General features: G+C 53.3%; 1 protein-coding gene across 4 annotated transcripts in view; it reads right to left on the bottom strand.

Moving 5' to 3' along the window:
• Positions 1-20,537, bottom strand: part of HDLBP (high density lipoprotein binding protein) — a 1,657,332-nt gene that overhangs the window by 452,208 nt on the left and 1,184,587 nt on the right. For all 4 annotated transcript variants that reach the window (XM_078665718.1, XM_078665720.1, XM_078665719.1 and 1 more), the window contains exon 20: positions 19,997-20,138. In XM_078665718.1, coding sequence (XP_078521844.1) covers positions 19,997-20,138 — 142 coding nt within the window. The remainder of the gene's footprint in view (positions 1-19,996; positions 20,139-20,537) is intronic.

Raw genomic sequence — 20,537 nt, 5'->3', positions numbered from 1 at the left:
CATCATGCACCGACGGCTGAGTTCATCCACCCTGGCGTTCAGGGAACCTGCCAGGTGTGGAACCACCAGGGTTACGCCCTGATGTTCCAGCCACTGCCAGAGGGGCAGATCCTTCTGGCATAGGGTCCACGACCCCATCCCGCCCTGTTTCCTGCAGTACCACATGGCGGTGGTGTTGTCCGTGAACACCTGCACTACACTCCCTCGGACAGAAGGGAGGAATGCCTTCAGTGCAACCCGGATCGCTCGCAGCTCCATAAGGTTGATGTGGAGCTGGGACTCCGCCGGAGACCAGAGGCCTCTGATCTCCGCCTCTCCCATGTGCCCCCCCCCCCCCCCCCAGCCCTGGAGGGACGCGTCCGTCACAACTACGTGCTCCGGTTGGGGTAGGGAGAGGGATCTGCCGCTGACCTAATAGCGGTCCATGAGCCACCACTGCAACTGTCTTGCAGTGCCCTCCGAGATCAAGACATGGTCGGGCAAGTTGCCCTGATGCTGGGCCCACTGAAACTTCAGGTCCCACTGCAGAGCCCGCATCCGCCACCGGGCGTGATGCACTAGAAGGAGGCAAGAGGCCATCAGCCCCAGAAGCCGCAGCGTCAACCTGACCGAGACACGGGATAAAGGCTGAAAGATCGGAATCAGATACTGAATATCCCGAACCCGCTGTTCGGGAGGATAAACCCGAAACTGCGCAGAGTCTAGAACCGCTACGATGAAGAGGAGCTTCTGAGAGGGACACAGGTGTGACTTCGGCACATTGATGGAGGAGTAGTTTCTGTCCTGTAACTCCAGTTCTGTAGTAGGGGTATCTCTGTTATAGTCATAATCTAGTGAATAGTCCCGCCCATGTGCGAGGACCCCGGCAATCAAAAATAATCTCTTAAGTTGTCAGAAAATTGCAGAACTTCAAAGACACTTAAGAGAAATTTAAAAACAAATAATGCAGCCTATATCCACAGGCTACACTGTACAGTACTTCAACTAGAAATTCCACCAAAAAACCCCACAAACAGCACAGCCTGCCCAGTTTCTCCCATAGGGAAACTTGCCTCTACCAGTAAAAGCCTCTGGAATGATAGAGAGGAAGGCATGGACAGACAAGCCCCATAGGCTGCCATTATGTGGCTTAAATAGGATACTGTGCCTTTAAGAGAACTTTCCAGAACTTCTCCCAGTATCCCAGAATGCACAGCAGGTCCCTCTTACTTTCAGTTCTTTTTGAAGGCGTAACACGCCAGACCTGTAGCATTCCTTTCATGAACATCTCTCTCTACCGGGGAGGCGGGAGGGCGCTTATGACTGAGAAGTTGGCCTGATATATGATGCTCACTAGTTCTAGTGATCACCTTGTATCAGTCCAAACAACCCTTATGGTGATTGGTTGTAAGTCAACCTTATAGACCAGCTATCCTAATGGTAGCATGGACAAAGCAGTCTTAGGCTAAACTCTTTTGGCATGTGAAGCCAGCTGTTTTACCACATATAACCCCTTGAATACCAGATGAAAGGACACCACACAGGTTGTTATGAAAATAAACGATATATTTATTACTAACACCTCTGAACTCTTTATGAGGTCAGAGGGCTAAGCACATGACAATCTCTTCTGAAAAATACGTTAAGTTGCACAAAATTACAATGGTGCCCTAGGGGCACGACAAACCATATACTAAGTAAGTGGAATGTGAAAGTCGATAGTAAGAATGGAGCTGTCCAGAGGCTGTAGGATCGGTGGGGCCACGCTACCCTAACACTAGGTAAGTAATAGGAGGCCCACGGAACGCGTGTGCAGAGTGTGAACTCACACGCGAGATGCGTAACAACGTCTATGGACAGTACTGTTCAAGAAAAAGGTGAGTACGGACAATCCTGACTAGGTAGGACAAAAACGACTGTGGAACTGGACACTAGGACAGTTAAACTACCCTTGAGCACCGAAATGCTCTCGTTACCTCACCCACGGGCCGCGGGTGCATAGGTGCCAAAGTGTGTCGGGTTCTCGCGTTGAAGTCAATGGAGCCTGAAAGAAAAGATGCTGCAGGCGAGCAGGAGGAAGATGTCCGGTGCTATCCAAGGGTGGATTGTTGTAGAAGGAGACCTGAAAGCAGAGGGGAAAATGTTTACAGTCACTAGCCAGTGACTGGAGTGGAACCAGGAAGGAACCAGATGTCGTCGTCGCGATCAGGTGAAGAATGGACGCTTGACTCTGCAGCCACGTGGACCAGGAGGTGTCTTCGACGACCAGGATGGAGGCACGAGCTGTCCCACGCAGGCTCTCGCTGTCGGCGGTGTTGGATCCGGAGTCGGCGTCAACAGGCCTTGGCAAAGGCAACCCATGCGGTGAGTGAAGAAAGCGTCTGGTGCGGACTAGGAGAGTCCGGGGAGCCCCTCTTTTGGAAGGGAGCAAGGGCCAGTCTGGAGCAACCAGACCAGGAGCAAAGATTCAAAGGTTCGTCGTCTGGGAGGCCACAAGCCAGCCGGCAAGTGACGAGACAACACGTCGAGCAGCAACAAAGCAGAAGGGCCCCACGCAGATCTCGTGGATGCTGGAGGGCTGATCTTCGGTGCAGGAGCTGCTCGGGGCTGGGGATTCTCAGTCCCCAAAGCACTTGGTCGAGTTTACCTCGGGAGTCGTGCTGGAAGCGAAGTGCAGGTTCGTTCAAGATGGCCGGTCCCACGTGTCTCGTCGCACCCACGGGTCTCAGCTTCGCTGCAGATGTGGGTTTTGGGTCGGAGAGGTCTGGGAATCCGGGTCTCGTCGGGCTCTGAAGTTTGGATCCTGGAAGGAAGACGACAAAGGGAAGCCGCTGGACGCTTGATGGTGCCTGCTTGTGCAGGGTGGACCCTCCTTGCCCACAAGGGAGATTCTTCAGTCTTCTGTGGAGCAGAACGTCGAAGTCCAGAGTTTCTTCTTGTAAAGTTGTTCAGGATAATCTGATTTGGAATGGGACCAGCTCCTACCTTTATCCTGCTAAGGGGGCTGCACTACTGACTAGGTCCCTCCCCTGGGTGGGACCAGGAAGGGGGGTGGCTACACCCCCTATCCTTTGTCCGGTTTACCGCCAGAGCTGGGGCAGGGATGCCCCAACAACTGGTTGGAACCGGTGTATGCACAGGACACCTTGTGTGCCCTGGGCATGTCTCATTCCTTTCAAGCCTACCCTACCCAATACACAAAATCCTGTCTGGGGTGGTGCTAGCACCTCCCAAGGCAGGAAACCCTTTGTCCAAGCCGCCCTCGCTGGAAGGACTCCCAGCAGCAGGAGGTCAGACTTGTGTCTGTGGTGGCAGCATCCATTTTGTGATGCCAAGGCTCGAGTTAACTTTAACCGGGGTTCTCAGTTACATACATGTCGTGTCCCTCTAGAAGGGTGGAATGCTACCCCCGTCGCCAGAATTGGCGAGGGGGTAGTATTCCAATTCGTATGACACCTTACTCGACATGTTTTGATAATGTTATACCAGAGTTAGCATTTAACCGCGAGGATTATAATGCACTTAAGAGTATATGGTATAGCGTTATCATGGAACAGCTATAAGGACTTGGTTCCGCAAGCTGCAGACGGGCTCCTGGTCCACGTGGCTGCAGAGTCAAGCGTCCACTCTTCACCTGATCGCGTCGACAACATCTGGTTCCTTCTTGGTTCCACTCCAGGCACTGACTAGTGACTGTGAACATTGTCCCCTCTGCTTTCAGGTCCTCTTCTTCACCAATCCACCCTTGGATTGCACCGGACATCTTCCTCCTGGTCGCCTGCAGCATCTTTTCTTTCAGGCTCCATTGACTTCAACGCGAGAACCCGACACCCTTTGGCACCGATGCACCCGCGGCCCGTGGGTAAGGCAACGAGAGCATTTCGGTGCTCAAGGGTAGTTTAACTGTCCTAGTGTCCAGTTCCACAGTCGTTTTTTTCCTACCTAGTCAGGATTGTCGTACTCACCTTTAACTTGAACTGTACTGTCCATAGACGTTGTTACGCATCTCGCGTGTGAGTTCACACTCTGCACACGCGTTCCTCCTATTACTTACCTAGAGTTGGTGTAGCGTGGTCCCATCGATCCTACAGCCTCTGGACAGCTCCATTCCTTCTATCGACTTTCACATTCCACTTACTTAGTATATGGTTTGTCGTGCCCCTAGGGCACCATTGTAATTTTGTGCAACTTATCGTATTTTTCCTAAGAGATTGTCATGTGCTTAGCCCTCTGACCTCAGAGTTCAGAGGTGTTTGTTAATAAATATACTGTTTATTTTCATAACAACCTGTGTGGTGTCCTTTCATCTGGTATTCAAGGGGTTATATTGTGGTAAAACAGCTGGCTTCACATGCCAAAAGAGTTTACCCTAAGACTGCTTTGTCCATGCTACCACTAGGATAGCTGGTCTATAAGGTTGACTTACAACCAATCACCATAAGGGTTGTTTGGACTGATACAAGGTGATCACTAGAACTAGTGAGCATCATATATCAGGCCAACTTCTCACATTGGTGTGCAGCGGTTGGGATTTGAGCTTGCTGTTTTAACCACGTATAATCTTGAGATATCATTTGAAAGATCACATAAGGTACCATAGGTACATATAACAAGCTTAGAAATAATCTGAGTTCTACTGAACCAGCTGTTGTAGTAGAAAGGGCCTAGCACACCCTGACTACAACTCTTAGCAAGGGATCAGTAGGAAAACCCATAGTGTAGGTAGGTGCATCACTTACACCTCACTAGAAAGCATGTCTACCCATGGAGAGTCTTCAGAGACTCCCCTAGTGGTTAGTGACCTTCCACAGGTCCTTTCCAGATATGCAGCTCTGCTCGAATAGCCAGGTCTTGAGCTGCTTCCTGAAGGCGAGGTGGTCCTGGGTCAGGCGGAGGTGGGTCGGAAGGGAGTTCCAAGTCTTGGCGGCCAGGTAGGAGAAGGACCTTCCTCCTGTGGTGGCTCTTCGGATGCGGGGGACGGCGGCGAGGGCGTGGCTGGTCGATCGAAGCTGGCGCGTGGGAGCATAGAAGTTGAGGCGGCTGTTGAGGTATCCTGGTCCTTGGTTGTGTAAGGCTTTGTGTGCGTGGGTGAGGAGCCGGAAGGTGATTCTCTTGTTGACCGGGAGCCAGTGCAGGTCTCTGAAATGAAATGAAATGAAATGAAATGAATGAAATGAAATTAGATTTATAAAGCGCATGGCTGCCCGAAAGCGTCCCAGTCTCTCAGGTGTCCGGAGATGTGGCTGCGGCGGGGGATGTCCAGGATGAGTCGTGCCGAGGTGTTCTGGATCCGCTGGAGTCTCTTCTGGAGTTTGGCGGTGGTTCCGGCGTAGAGGGAGTTGCCGTAGTCCAGACGGCTGGTGACGAGGGCCTGGGTGACCGTCTTCCTGGTCTCGGTGGGGATCCATCGGAAGATCTTGCGTAGCATTCGCAGGATGTGGAAGCACGACGAGGAGACGGCGTTGACTTGTCTGGTCATGGAGAGGGAGGAGTCCAGGATGAAGCCCAGGTTGCGTGCGTGGTCAGTTGGTTTGGGTGCGCTGCCCAGGGCGGGGGGCCACCAGGAGTCGTCCCAGGCGGAGGGTGAGGATCCCAGGATGAGGACTTCCGTCTTGTCTGAGTTCAGTTTCAGGCGGCTGTTCGACATCCATTTGGCTACTTCTGTCATCCCTTCGTGCAGGTTGGCTCTGGCGGTGGCGGGGTCGTTGATGAGGGAGAGGATCAGCTGGGTGTCGTCGGCGTAGGAGATGATGTTCAGGTTGTGCTGGCGTGCGATGGCTGCGAGGGGGCTCATGTAGACGTTGAAGAGAGTTGGGCTGAGCGAGGAGCCTTGAGGGACGCCGCAGATGACTTCGGTGGCCTCCGATCTGAACGGGGGGAGGCGGACTCTGTGTCCTTCCGGTGAGGAAGGAGGTGATCCACTCCAGTGCCTTCTCCTGGATTCCGACGTTGCGGAGGCGCTGTACTAGGGTGCGGTGGCAGACAGTGTCGAAGGCCGCGGAGAGGTCCAGGAGGATGAGGGCCGCTGTTTCTCCGTTGTCGAGCAGGGCTCGGATGTCGTCTGTGGCTGCGATCAGGGCGGTCTCTGTGCTGTGGTTGGCCCGGAAGCCAGACTGCGAGAGGTCGAGGGAGCCGTTCGTCTCGAGGAAGGCGGCCAGTTGCTTGTTGACGGTCTTCTCGATGACTTTGGCCGGAAACGGGAGCAGCGAGATGGGGCGGTAATTCTTGAGGTCGGTAGGGTCTGCTGATGGTTTCTTGAGTAGAGCGCTGAGTTCGGCGTGCTTCCAGCTCTCCGGGAAGGTGGCGATGTCGAAGGAGGTGTTGATGATGTCCCGCAGGTGGGGTGCGATGACAGTGTCGGCCTTGTTGAAGACGTGGTGAGGGCAGGGGTCTGTCGGAGATCCGGAGTGGATGGAGTTCATCGTGCGGATGGTGCCTTCGGTGCTGATCGGGGTCCAGGCGCGGAGGGTGGTGGTGGGGGGCGGTGGTTCGGTCGTGGCGTGCGTCGGTTGAGTGCTGAAGCTGTTGTGTATGTCCGCGATCTTGTTGTGGAAGTAGGAGGCGAGGGAGTTGCAGAGGTCTTGCGAAGGGGTGATGTCGTTTCCGGCGTTGGGGTTGGAGAGCTCTTTCACGATGTTGAAGAGTTCCTTGCTGTTGGGTGCGTTGTTGTCCAGTCGTTCCTTGAATGCAGTTTTCTTGGTGGCGCGGATCAGCTGGTGGTGTTTTCGGGTGGCGAACTTGAGGGCAGTCATGTTGTCCGGTGTTGGGTCTGTGCGCCAGGTTTTCTCGAGTGCTCTGCAGTTCTTCTTGGAGCTCTTGAGTTCGTCGTTAAACCATGGGGCTTTCTTGCTGCCGGGTCGGCTCGGCGGGGTCTTCAGCGGGGCGAATTCGTCTGCGCAGTCGCTGATCCATTTCGTGAGGTCCTACATAGGGAAGGATCGGGGGTACCCCCAGTACTGAGCCTGAGCAGGCCTAACCTTGGAGCTAGGAGAGATAGATCTCAGTCTAGGGACTCCAATGGATCTGTGCACTCTCATGCCTCTGCTCAGAGGAGAATGACTTCCTACTCAGGCAGTTCTTGTTTGTACTGGGGACATGGATATGACCCCTACTGTAAGTCCTAGTACTCTGGGCAAATACAGGCAAACGCCTTTAATCAATGGAAAGATGGCTCAGGCCTACAGGGACACATGTGCCAGTGTCACTATGGTGACACCAACATTTGTGGACCCTGACCAGATCATGCTAGGTTCAGATTACCTAGTGACCAATGCTAGCAATGTCACTACCAATCACAGTATGGCAGTTGTTAATTTCTCCTGGGGAGGGGTAACTGGCCTCAAAAGGGTTGTAGTTAGTTCAGACCTCCCAGTAGATTGTCTTTTGGGCAATGATTTGGAATCCTCACTGTGGTCAGATGTGGAGTACAGGACTCATGTAGAAATGCTAGGTCTCTCCTCACATGTCCTTGCTGTGACCAGGTCACAGGCCAAGAAATGCCCAGCTGAACAAGTGCTGGATCCTGGAAAAATGGACCAGACACTACCCAAGAGAAAGAGCAGTAGGGGTAAGGCTGAGCCTCCCCCCTGCCTCAGGTGGAGGATCAGCCCTCTCAGGAGGCTGACCCCAAGACCCCAGAAGGAACTGTCCTAGAAGAGCTTGAGCCTGAACAGGTTGAGTTTCTTGGGACAGGGGGACCTTCCAGGGCAGACTTGAGGCAGGCCCAGTTAGACTGTTCCTCCCTTGAACCCCTCAGACAGCAGGCTGCTGCTGAGGCTGCAGGGAATGCCATGGGTACCCACAAGGTGTACTGGGATGATGGACTCCTATACTCTGAGGCAAGAGACCCCAAGCCTGGTGCTACCAGGAGGCTGGTCATCCCCTTGTCTCTTAGAGGTTTCCTTCTTACCTTGGCCCATGAGATTCCCCTTGCAGGTCACTTAGGCCAGAACAAGACTTGGGACAGGCTTGTTCCACACTTTCACTGGCCTCATATGTCTGAGGACACAAAAGAGTTTTGTCGCTCATGTGTCACCTGTCAAGCCAGTGGCAAATCAGGTGGCACAACAAAGGCCCCCCTCATACCACTGCCTGTGGTGGGGGTTCCCTTTGAAAGAGTGGGGATTGCCATTGTTGGACCAATGGACCCCCCAACAGCATCTGGGCACAGATTTATACTGGTGATAGTGGATCATGCCACCAGGTACCCAGAAGCTATTCCCCTTAGGACCACTACAGCTCCTGTTGTGGCCAGGGCCCTACTTGCAGTTTTTACTAGAGTGGGGTTTCCTAAGGAGGTTGTCTCTGACAGAGGTACAAACTTCATGTCAGGATACTTGACTGCAATGTGGAAGGAGTGTGGTGTAAATAACAAATTTACCACACCCTATCGCCCACAGTGCAATGGGCTTGTGGAGAGATTCAACAAAACCCTCAAAGGGATGATAAAAGGGTTACCAGACAAGCTAAGGCGAAGATGCGACATCCTTTTACCCTGCCTTCGGTTTGCTTACAGAGAGGTCCCACAGAAAGGGGTTGGTTACAGCCCTTTTGAGATTTTATTTAGACATCCTCTAAGAGGACCCCTATGTCTTGTAAAGGAAGGATGGGAGTTACCTCTCAAAAAGCCTAAGCTTGACATAGTGGAATATGTACTTGGTCTCCGCTCCAGGATGGCAGAGTACATGGAGAAGGCATCCAAAAACCTTGAGGTCAGCCAAGAACTTCAAAAAGCTTGGCATGACCAAAAGGCTGTCCTTACTGTTTACCAGCCTGGACAGAAGGTGTGGGTGTTGGAGCCAGTGGCCCCAACAGCTCTCCAAGACAAATGGTCTGGACCCCATACCATCATTGAACAGAAGGGAGAGGTCACCTACCTGGTGGACCTTGGAACTCCCAGGAGCCCTCACAGAGTACTTCATGTGAACAGGCTCAAGGCATTTGTCTACAGGGAGGACATGGGCTTGCTCATGGCCACAGATGAGGGGCAGGAGGAAGAGAGTGACCCTCTCCCAGACCTGCTCACTCAGAACCCTGATGATGGGTCAGTGGATGGTGTAGTCTTTTCGGACAGCCTCTCTGAGCATCAACAAGAGGATTGTAAACCGGTTCTTCAATCCTTTAGACAAATGTTTTCTCTGACCCCCAGTCAGACAAACTGGTGCACCCATGAGGAGGACACTGGTGACAGTCTGCCTATAAAGAGTAAAATCTACAGGCAACCTGACCACGTCAGGGACTGCATAAAGAAAGAAGTACAAAGGATGTTGGAATTGGGAGTCATTGAACCCTCAGAGAGCCCTGGGGCTAGTCCTGTAGTTCTAGTACCAAAGCCTCACACCCAGGATGGTAAGAGAGAGATGAGGTTTTGTGTAGACTACATGGGTCTCAATGCTGTCACTAAGACAGATGCCCATCCAATACCAAGAGCAGATGAACTCAGACAAATTGGCTTCTGCCAAGTTCTTGAGTACATTTGACCTGACAGCTGGTTATTGGCAAATCAGGTTAGCTGAGGATGCCAAGGCCAAAACAGCATTTTCTACCCCAGGAGGTCATTACCAGTTTCTGGTGATGCCCTTTGGTTTGAAAAATGCACCTGCCACTTTTCAAAGGTTGGTGAACCAAGTTCTCACTGGGTTGGATGACTTTTGTGCAGCATATCTAGATGATATTGCGGTCTTTAGCTCCACCTGGGAGGATCACCTGATCCACCCGAGGAAAGTTTTGGAGGCCCTGCAAAAGGCAGGCCTCACTATCAAGGCTACTAAGTGCCAGATAGGGCAGAGTCAGGTTGTGTACCTGGGCCACCTTGTGGGTGGAGGCCAGGTTCAACCATTGGAGAGCAAGATACAGGTCATAAAGGACTGGGCTCCTCCAACCACCCAGACACAGGTCAGAGCTTTCTTGGGCCTGTCTGGTTACTATAGGAAGTTTGTCAAGAATTATGGGTCCATTGTGACACCACTTAATGACCTGACAAGCAAGAAAATGCCAAAGAAAGTTCAGTGGACAGTTAGCTGTCAAAAGGCATTTGATGAGCTAAAGCAGGCCATGTGTATTGCACCTATTCTCAAGAGTCCTGACTACTCCAAAACCTTCATTGTCCAAACAGATGCATCTGAGTTGGGTGTGGGAGCTGTTCTATCTCAACTGAATATTGATGGTCATGACCAGCCCATTTCTTTTATAAGCAGAAGGCTGACCCCTAGAAAGAAACGTCGGTCAGCTATAGAGAGGGAGGCCTTTGCTGTGTTTGGGCCCTTAAGAAGCTGAGGCCCTACTTGTTTGGAACTCACTTCAAGATTCAGACCGACCATAAGCCCCTCTTATGGCTAAATCAGATGAAGGGTGAAAACCCCAAACTTCTTAGGTGATCCATTTCCCTACAGGGGATGGTCTTTACAGTGGAGCACAGACCAGGGACTGACCATGGCAATGCAGATGGTCTCTCCAGGTATTTCCACTTAGAACAGGAAGACTCACCTGGTCAAGGTTAGTTTAATGTCCCTAAGTTTGGGGGGGGGGGGGTTATGTAGGAGAGTGGGGTCTGCAATCCTATGGTCACCCCAGATTTTTGCTTTTTGCTTCACTGGTTTACGACTTTCCCTGGCTGTGGGCCTGCTAATCAGACCCACAGCCTAGCTGTTCTCTCTCTAAATTGACAAGCATGTACCTTAGGTGCATTTACCAATTGGTACTGGGCCACCTTATCAGTCCCTGTACAGTATACCTTGGGTATCCAGGGCATAGGTGTACCCAGGGCCTACCAGGGGCTGAAGCATGTGTTATGCCACCCCTGGCTGGCCATCTAAACAGACACAACTGGCTGCACGACAGCTGGGGCAAGGTGTTGTAATCACTGTTTGCTTTAGATATAGTTACCTATATCTAAACCTAAAATGGACACATATATTCACATCAGTCACTCCTATGGAAGGCCTTATCAATCATGAAGGCAGAGTGCTTGGAATTATGTGAGATGGCGCTCGGGCATGAGCTGAGCCCGTTTGCATCTTGCGGAATCAAGTCCTAATAGCTGTTCCATGATAACGCTATACCATATACTCTTAAGTGCATTATAATCCTCGCGGTTAAATGCTAACTCTGGTATAACATTATCAAAACATGTCGAGTAAGGTGTCATACGAATTGGAATACTACCCCCTCGCCAATTCTGGCGACGGGGGTAGCATTCCACCCTTCTAGAGGGACACGACATGTATGTAACTGAGAACCCCGGTTAAAGTTAACTCGAGCCTTGGCATCACAAAATGGATGCTGCCACCACAGACACAAGTCTGACCTCCTGCTGCTGTGAGTCCTTCCAGCGAGGGAGGCCTGGACAAAGGGTTTCCTGCCTTGGGAGGTGCTAGCACCACCCCAGACAGGATTTTGTGTATTGGGTAGGATAGGCCTAAAAGGAGTGAGACATGCCCGGGGCACACAAGGTGTCCTGTGCATACACCGGTTCAAACCAGTTGCTGGGGCATCCCTGCCCCAGCTCTTGCGGGAAACCGGACAAAGGATAGGGGGTGTAGCCACCCCCTTTCCTGGTCCCACCCAGGGGAGGGACCTAGTCGTAGTGCAGCCCCCTTTAGCAGGATAAAGGTAGGAGCTGGTCCCATTCCAAATTAGATTCCTGATTTGAAACTTAACAAGAAGAAACTCTGGACATCGACGTTCTGCTCCACAGAAGACTGAAGAAAATCTCCCTTGTGGACAAGGAGTGTCCACCCTGCAACTGCAGGCACCATCAAGCGTCCAGCGGCTTCACTTTGTCGTCTTCCCTCGAGGATCCAGACTTCAGAGCCCGACGAGACCCGGTCTTCCAGACCTCTCCGACCTCTACCTACATCTGCAGCACAGCTGAGATCCGTGGGTGCGACGAGACACGTGGGACCGGCCATCTTGAACGAACCTGCACTTCGCTTCCAGCACGACTCCCGAGGTAAACTCGACCAAGTGCTTTGGGGACCGAGAAGCCCCAGCCCCGAGCAGCTCCTGCACCGAAGATCAGCCCTCCAGCATCCACGAGATCTGCGTGGGGCCCTTCTGCTTGTTTGCTGCACGACGTGTTGTCTGATCACTTGCCGGCTGGCTAGTGGCATCCTAGACGACTAACTTTGAAATCTTTGCTGCTGGTCTGGTTGCTCCAGACTTGCGCCCTTCCAAAAGAGGGGCACCTCGGACTCTCCTAGTCCGCACCAGACGCTTTCTTCACTCACCGCGTGGGTTGCCTTTGCCAAGGCCTGTTGACGCCGACTCCGGATCCAACACCGCCGACAGCGAGAGCCTGCGTGGGACAGCTTGTGCCTCCATCCTGGTCGAAGACACCTCCTGGTCCACGTGGCTGCAGAGTCAAGCGTCCACTCTTCACCTGATCGCGACGACGACATCTGGTTCCTTCCTGGTTCCACTCCAGTCACTGGCTAGTGACTGTGAACATTGTCCCCTCTGCTTTCAGGTCTCCTTCACCAATCCACCCTTGGATTGCACCGGACATCTTCCTCCTGGTCGCCTGCAGCATCTTTTCTTTCAGGCTCCATTGACTTCAACGCGAGAACCCGACACACTTTGGCACCTATGCACCCGCGGCCCGTGGGTGAGGTAACAAGAGCATTTCGGTGCTCAAGGGTAGTTTAACCGTCCAGTTCTACAGTCGTTTTTGTCCTACCTAGTCAGGATTGTCCGTACTCACCTTTTTCTTGAACAGTACTGTCCATAGACGTTGTTACGCATCTCGCGTGTGAGTTCACACTCTGCACACGTGTTCCGTGGGCCTCCTATTACTTACCTAGAGTTAGTGTAGCGTGGTCACATCGATCCTACAGCCTCTGGCCAGCTCCATTCCTTCTATCGACTTTCACATTCCACTTACTTAGTATATGGTTTGTCGTGCCCCAAGGGCACCATTGTAATTTGTGCAACTTATCGTATTTTTCCTAAGAGATTGTCATGTGCTTAGCCCTCTGACCTCAAAGAGTTCAGAGGTGTTTGTTAATAATAAATATACTGTTTATTTTCATAACAACCTGTGTGGTGTCCTTTCATCTGGTATTCAAGGGGTTATATTGTGGTAAAACAGCTGGCTTCACATGCCAAAAGAGTTAAGCCTAAGACTGCTTTGTCCATGCTACCGCTAGGATAGCTGGTCTAGAAGGTTGACTTACAACCAATCACCATAAGGGTTGTTTGGACTGATACAAGGTGATCACTAGAACTGGTTGGAACCAGTGTATGCACAGGACACCTTGTGTGCCCCGGGCATGTCTCATTCCTTTCAAGCCTACCCTACCCAATACACAAAATCCTGTCTGGGGTGGTGCTAGCACCTCCCAAGGCAGGAAACCCTTTGTCCAAGCCGCCCTCACTGGAAGGACTCCCAGCAGCAGGAGGTCAGACTTGTGTCTGTGGTGGCAGCATCCATTTTGTGATGCCAAGGCTCGAGTTAACTTTAACCGGGGTTCGCAGTTACATACATGTTGTGTCCCTCTAGAAGGGTGGAATGCTACCTCCGTCGCCAGAATTGGCGAGGGGGTAGTATTCCAATTCGTATGACACCTTACTCGACATGTTTTGATAATGTTATACCAGAGTTAGCATTTAACCGCGAGGATTATAATGCACTTAAGAGTATATGGTATAGCATTATCATGGAACAGCTATTAGGACTTGGTTCCGAAAGCTGCAGACGGGCTCAGCTCATGCCAGAGCACCATCTCACATAATTCCAAGCACTCTGCCTTCAGGATTGATAAGGCCTTCCATAGGAGTGACTGATAGGAATATATGTGTCCATTTTAGGTTTAGATATAGGGAACTATATCTAAAGCAAAGGGTGATTACACCACCTTGCCCCAGCTGTCGTGCAGCCAGTTGTGTCTGTTTAGATGGCCAGCCAGGGGTGGCATAATACATGCTTCAGCCCCTGGTAGGCCCTGGGTACACCTATGCCCTGGATACCTAAGGTATACTGTACAGGGACTGATAAGGTGGCCCAGTACCAATTGGTAAATGCACCCAAGGTACATGGTTGTCAATTTAGAGAGAGAACAGCTAGGCTGTGGGTCTGATTAGCAGGCCCACAGCCAGGGAAAGTCGTAAACCAGTGAAGCAAAAAGCAAAAATCTGGGGTGACCATAGGATTGCAGACCCCACTCTCCTACAACGCCCTCTGCCCTGGCTGGAACGGTCGGTACGACTTCTTGGTCTCCTTGGGTTTTTCCAAACAAACAGCCTTGAGCGTTTCGGCCTCCGCCTTCATCCGGGCCTTTTCGTCATCCGCATGTTTTCCAAATAGGGTTTCGCCAGAGAATGGTAGATTGGCAACCCTTTGTTGTGCGTCCGGTTTTAATGACGTGAGGCGGAGCTGGTTAATTCCATGGCAGAAACCATGCGCCGCCAGCAGGGAAGATTCGGCTGCGGCACGGATGATCTGATTCGCCACCAACATCCCCTCATTCAACACCTCTTGGAAGTCTCCTCGCTTATCACGCGGCAGATGTTCCACAAACTGCTGCAGAGATTCCCAGAGTGCTCGATCATAGCGTCCCAACAAGGCCGTGGCACTCGCAGCCTTCATGGAAGTCGCCGACGTCCGACAAACCTTTCTCCCAGACGAATCCAGCCACCTGGATTCCTTATCTGGCGGAACTGTGGAGGACGGAGTGGTGGCATGCTGTGTACGAGCTGCCGTCACAATCACAGAGTCTGGAGGGGGTTCCACCCTTAGAAAAGCTGGATCCGAGTCGGGAGCCCGGTATTTCTTCTGCTGCCTCGAGGGTGCCGCCTTAGTCACCTCCGGGGTGAGAAAAAGGTCCATGGCCGGTTCCTCCAGGCCCGGTACCAGTGGCAGTAATGGCCGAGACAGATGTTTCTGGTGCAGCGTCTAAAAGATCACCGATGTCTTGGGCGTGGGCACCGCCAGCGAGATGCCCAATTTTGCTGCACCCCGTAAAAGGACGTCATGGAAAGACACCAGATCATCAATCGGTGAAACCCTTGTTTCCGGTGACTCCGACAAAGTCGGGGAATAGTCTCTGGTCCCTGAAGACCTTGTCCGGGAATGAGACCTGTGCCTCCTGTGGCGCCGTCTCAACCTTGTGGACGACCTGTTGCGCGATCGTTCCCTCCTCCTGGAACGTTATCGCGATCTCCCAGGACGTGGGTGCTCCGCAGGTTTCCGTGGAGGCGTCTTCCGTGGCCTATCCTGGGGTTTAGGTTTTGGAGTCCCCCTAGGCGGTGTAGGGAGCGGAGGCAGGGCCACCGATCTCGGTGGTAGGACAGGAGGCATCTCCGACCGAGGCGCGGGCCCATGAGGTGGGACCGGTGGCGGAGGTTGTCCTGCTGGAGGAAGTGGCGGAAGTGGAGGATTGATGGTAGGATCCTCCTTAGGCAAAGGGGGAGGCGTCTTAGGCCGAGGTGGTGTATAAACCACAGAGTTCACCAAGCCCGGTGACTACTTCGGGGGAGGGGACTGTGAGCCCGACACACCAGTACGTGAGCGACGCCTCCGGCGTCCTTCTCCAGACCCAGTGTGGCTTTTGGCGCCAGAACTCCTTCTGCGCCTCTTAGGAGAGGCGGAAAGCCTCAGAAACGCCGATCTTTCTCCTCGACGTCGAGCGACGCATTTCCGGCGTCAAACGTCGACCCCGTGACTCCGGCGTCGAACGACGCTTCCTAGATGTCGAGTGAGTCTTCCTCGACGCGGAACACCGCCACCTCGTCGACGAACGGTCGGTTCTCGACGACTAGCGTCGACTTCTATGCGTCTACCGTTTTCTCGCGGTCCGCGACGTAGAGGAGCCCCTCGGCGGCGACCGCCTGCTCGACGGCGATCGGCGGTGTCGCTTCAACTGCGAGCGCCGATGCCTGTCGGTCCTTCTTCGACGTCGATGACTCGACGCTGACGTCGACGAAGACGCCGTCGGCGGGGACTTAGACGTCGGCCTACCCAGGCCTCTCGACGTCGACCTTCCACGCTGTCTCGACCCGGAGCCCCGGGGAGATGGGGAACACACCGTCGTCATCCCTCTCGACGTCGTCTATGCAATCGACGTTGACGGAGACCGGGAACCGTTTGCTGGGTTTCCTGCATCTGGGGAGCCCCCCAGAGGCCTCAGCAGAGGCAGAGGGAGCCTTCCCAGCCTGCCCAGACCCACCTGCAGTCGTCTCTCCTCTATGCCTTGAAGCCTAATCGTCACCCTGTCCCTCAGGGTCCTTGTAGTGAAGGTCTGGCAGATGTCACAATCTTCAGGGACATGTGCTTCAGGGAGACAAAGTATGCAGACGTCGTGTGGATCAGACTTGGCCTTCTTCCTTCCACATGCTGGGCACTTGTCGAAAAGAGCAGGCATTTTAGAGCCCTAAAAAGCCTGCACAAATACACAGGAGTGAAGGGAAACACCAAGTACACAAACTGAAAACACTTTTAATCCAAAAGTGCACAAAATTCCAAAAAAACCCTTGAAAAAGGGAGAGCTCAATACACCGGGGTCCTGTTAGCAGGAGCCGGAAAAAAGAACTGAAAGTAAGAGGGACCTGCTGTGCATTCTGGCATACTGGGAGAAGTTCTGGAAAGTTCTCTTAAAGGCACAGTATCCTATTTAAGCCATATAATGGCAGCCTATGGGGCTTGTCTGTCCATGCCTTCCTCTCTATCATTCCAGAGGCTTTTACTGGTAGAGGCAAGTTTCTCTATGGGAGAAACTGGGCAGGCTGTGCTTTTTGTGGGGTTTTTTGGTGGAATTTCTATTTGAAGTACTGGACAGTGTAGCCTGTGGATATAGGCTGCAATATTTGTCTTTAAATTTTCTCTTAAGTGTCTTTGCAGTTCTGCAATTTCATGACAACTTAAGAGATTATTTTTGATTGCCGGGGTTCTCGCACATGGGCGGGACTATTCACTAGATTAGGACTATACACAGAGATCCCCTACTACAGAACCCCAGCAGGTGCAGGAGGTCGGCCGTAGTCTGGAGGTGGCTGACGACTGTCTGGGGCGAGCCCGCCTTTAACAACCAGTAGTCGAGTTAGGGGAAGACTGAAACCCCTAACCTGCGCAAATGAGCTGCGACCACCGCCATCACTTTCGTGAACACCTGTGGGGCGCTGGTAAGGCCGAAGGGGAGCACAGTAAACTGAAAGTGCTTGTGGCCTACCGTGAACCGCAGGTAACGCCGGTGGGCCGGCAGGACGGGGATGTGGAAATAGGCGTCCTGCAAGTCCATTGCTACCATTCAGTCTCCAGGCAGCTAAAACCTGAGCCAAAGTCAGCATCTTGAACTTCTCCTTCCAGAGGAAGCCGTTGACGTTCCGCAGGTCCAAGATAGGGCGCAGGCCCCCTTTGCCCTTCTTGGGTACCAGAAAGTAGTGGGAGTAACAACCACACCCTACTTCTGGCCCAGGAACGCGCTCGATGGCCCCCTTGGCCAAGAGGGCCGTAACTTCCTCTTGCAGAAGTTTCAAGTGATGCCCCGACAGGCAGTTGTACTGAGGTGGCATGGCTGGAGGGGACGCCTCAAAGGGGAGGGAGTAGCCCCTTTGGACGATTTGCAGCACCCACCTGTCCGATGTGACAGTGCGCCAGTGGTGATGGCGGACCCGGCCCCCTACTGGCGTCACATGGGCCTGAAAGCACGGACTAGGAGGGTTTTGAGGCGGATGCTGCAGGGGCAGGTGTGGACTGGCCTCACTGTTGTCCCCGACCACTGCCAAGGCGGTTTCCACGCCGCCACCGCGCTGGATGGTAGTCTGCGGCCCGTGGCTGGCAGGATGTGTGGGGGCACCCCTTCCTTGGCCACGAAAGGGGCGAAAGGCAGCCGATTGCTGGCACGGGGCCGAGAGGCCCAAGGACTTGGCCGTAGCCCTGGAGTCCTTAAAGCGCTTAAGCGCATGGTCTGCCTTGTCGCCAAAGAGGCGACGGCCATCAAACGGCATGTCCATAAGAGTGTTTTGGAGATCAGCTGAAAAGTTGGCGGTCCTCAACCAGGCGTAGCAACGTTGCCATCGCTCTGCCCAGTGAGTCCGTGGTATCCAGCCCACACCGGATGGAATACCGCGCTGCATCTCGACCCTCCGCAATGGCTTGGGCGAGTCTAGCCCAGACCTCCTGCGGACATTGCGGCAGAACGTCCACGACCGTGTCCCACAGAGAGTGGGTGTAACGACCCAAGAGGCATGCGGTGTTGACTGACCGCAATCCCAAACTCAGGGAGGAGAATACTTTCTTTCCGTATTGCTCATACCTCTTGGATTCCCGATCGGAGGGAGCCTCCGGGAATGCGGTCTGGGAGTTAGAGGTCTGGATGACCAGACTCTTGGGAGTGGGGTGGGTGGACAGGAAGCAAGGGTCGCCCGGAGCCAAGCGGTGGCGCCTGGCCACGTTCCTGTCTACAGGCTGACCTGTAGCGGGTGTGGACCAAGTGCCCAGAAGAACGTCTGACAAGGCCTCATTAAACGACAGCAGAGGCTCAGCCGAGCTTGCCTGCGGCTTAAGGACCTCAGTGTGGAGGTTAGTCCTCACGGCCGCGACGGGGAGCTCAAGGCCCAAGGCCTTGGCAGCCCGCGTTAGCACCACACGATAGGCAGCCCCCTCCTCCGTAGCCACGGTAGGAGGGGAGACAAAAACAGTGTCGGGCGAAGTGTCCAGACCACTGGCCTCCCCAAGCTCACCTGCCCAGTCCTGAGAAAACTGGCACTCACGTGCCAGAGGGTCTTCGGACCCCTCCCAATCCCCCTCGTCACCCATCGTCTGCTACTCAGATGCAAAGGATGGGGCCGGGTCGATGAAATAGAAATCTCCAAGGGGCGTCTAATACGGCGCTGAGCGGCGCCGCTCCAACGCCGGACCTGAATCGAGGGTAGGACCAGGGACGACGGCGTCCTGGGACGGCGCCGGGGTCAGCACCCGATGGCGCCGGGGCCGATGCACCCGGCCCGCGTCGGGACCCAGTCGAGACCGCTGGGCCCAAAGGTGCCACGGAACCAGACGGAGGAGTGAGCGACCTCATGGCCACGAGGAAGGCCTCGATCTCCTCCGGCGTCGCGTTCTGCCCAGGGACCGGCAGGTGTGGAGCAGGCCGCGCCTCCAGCGGAGGCGCGAGGGCGGTGTCGCCCGAACCCCTGGCCGCGTCGGGTGCAGTCGGAAGGGCGAGGACGCCTCTTCGACTTCTTGTGCCTCTTACCTGAGGACTTCGAGCCCTAAGACTGGTGACACCTCCCGGAGCTATGATGACTCCGACCCCGCGACCGGTCCCTCAACCTCCTCGCGGACCGGGACCTCGAGTGGCGCGGGGCCGACTGCCGTAGCTCGAGTCGCTTGCAGGACCGCTCCCGTCTAGCTTTGGACGTCAGGGCCCGGCAGTCGGACCAGGACTTGTCTTCGTGGTCGGGGCCCAGACAGTGAAGGCACCGGCGATGGGGGTCGGTAACCGACATCAGTCGATTGCAGTCGACGCAGAGTTTGAACCCCGGGCATCCCTACCGGCACCATCGGACTCGAGAGACTTCGAAAAATTATCAAAAAGGATCGAAAAAGTTAGTCAAAAATTGACTAAGGGTACCACTTTTTCCGGATCTGCACTTGCTTGCGCGGAAAAAAGAACGGACGTCAGCGCGCGAGGGCGGCGTCTAAGTACTCCGGCGACGTCATCCCGGCGCCAACGACTGAGCCGCAGATGACGCCTACCGACGCGCAAGGGTACTGCTTCGCAAAAGTTTCCGGATCCAGTCTGACGCCTGGGGATATGCTAAGGTAAGGAATCTATAACTAACGTGTCTCTTTCAGATATTAAAATCTTCTTGGTCTGCCACCTTGTCAGTGAGTAAAGCTTCTAAGGGCACTGTTCACTTAGCAATGGTGGAATGGGTACTAAGCAAATGCCACAAATCACTGGAGTCCAATTTGGGGAGAAGTGATGGTATAGCACAGCAACACCTCCAAAACAGAGGGGCTTTTCCCATATCATGTTTTTCAAACAACTGATTTCTGTACAACATGTTGTAGAACACATACCAGCAGGGTTCTCTTCTCGGTCAGGAAACTTGATCATGACTCCGTGATCTCTAGTGATCTGCTGGATACGGGAGCCTTTGGGACCCATGATGGAACGGTGATATCTCTGAGGTATCAGGCACTCAATTGTCACCTGGGACTCCTACAGAGGAAATATGATAAATTGCAGAACTGGTAAGTGCAAGACAAAGTTAAAATTCTTCAAAGAACAGGAATTTAAATCGTGTCTTGATGTAAGCAGTAAAATGATATCTTGGTGTGTTGGACATGAGAACTGCTTTGAGAAGCGTTAAAGGCAGTAGTAGAGCTACTTGACCTGGAGAAAAGTATACATTAGAGCCTTGGAAAGTCAAAATCGGCTCAAAAGTAAAACAAAAATATATACGGTTGAGTAAGGAAAAGGTCAAAGGAATAGTGTGTAGGCTGCAGAGGGATTGAAAGGGAATGTGTCAACATGAAGAAAGATTCCAGAGACAAACCGAGAGAGAAAAAGACAGTAACATTCAGGGTAGGGAAAGTAGTATTACTAAAGACACATGAC

This window comes from Lissotriton helveticus, chromosome 11 (assembly GCF_964261635.1).
Source record: "Lissotriton helveticus chromosome 11, aLisHel1.1, whole genome shotgun sequence".
NCBI classification, from domain to species: domain Eukaryota; kingdom Metazoa; phylum Chordata; class Amphibia; order Caudata; family Salamandridae; genus Lissotriton; species Lissotriton helveticus.
The sequence above is the reverse complement of the archived record's forward strand: the minus strand, read 5'-3'. Positions and strand labels throughout refer to the sequence as shown.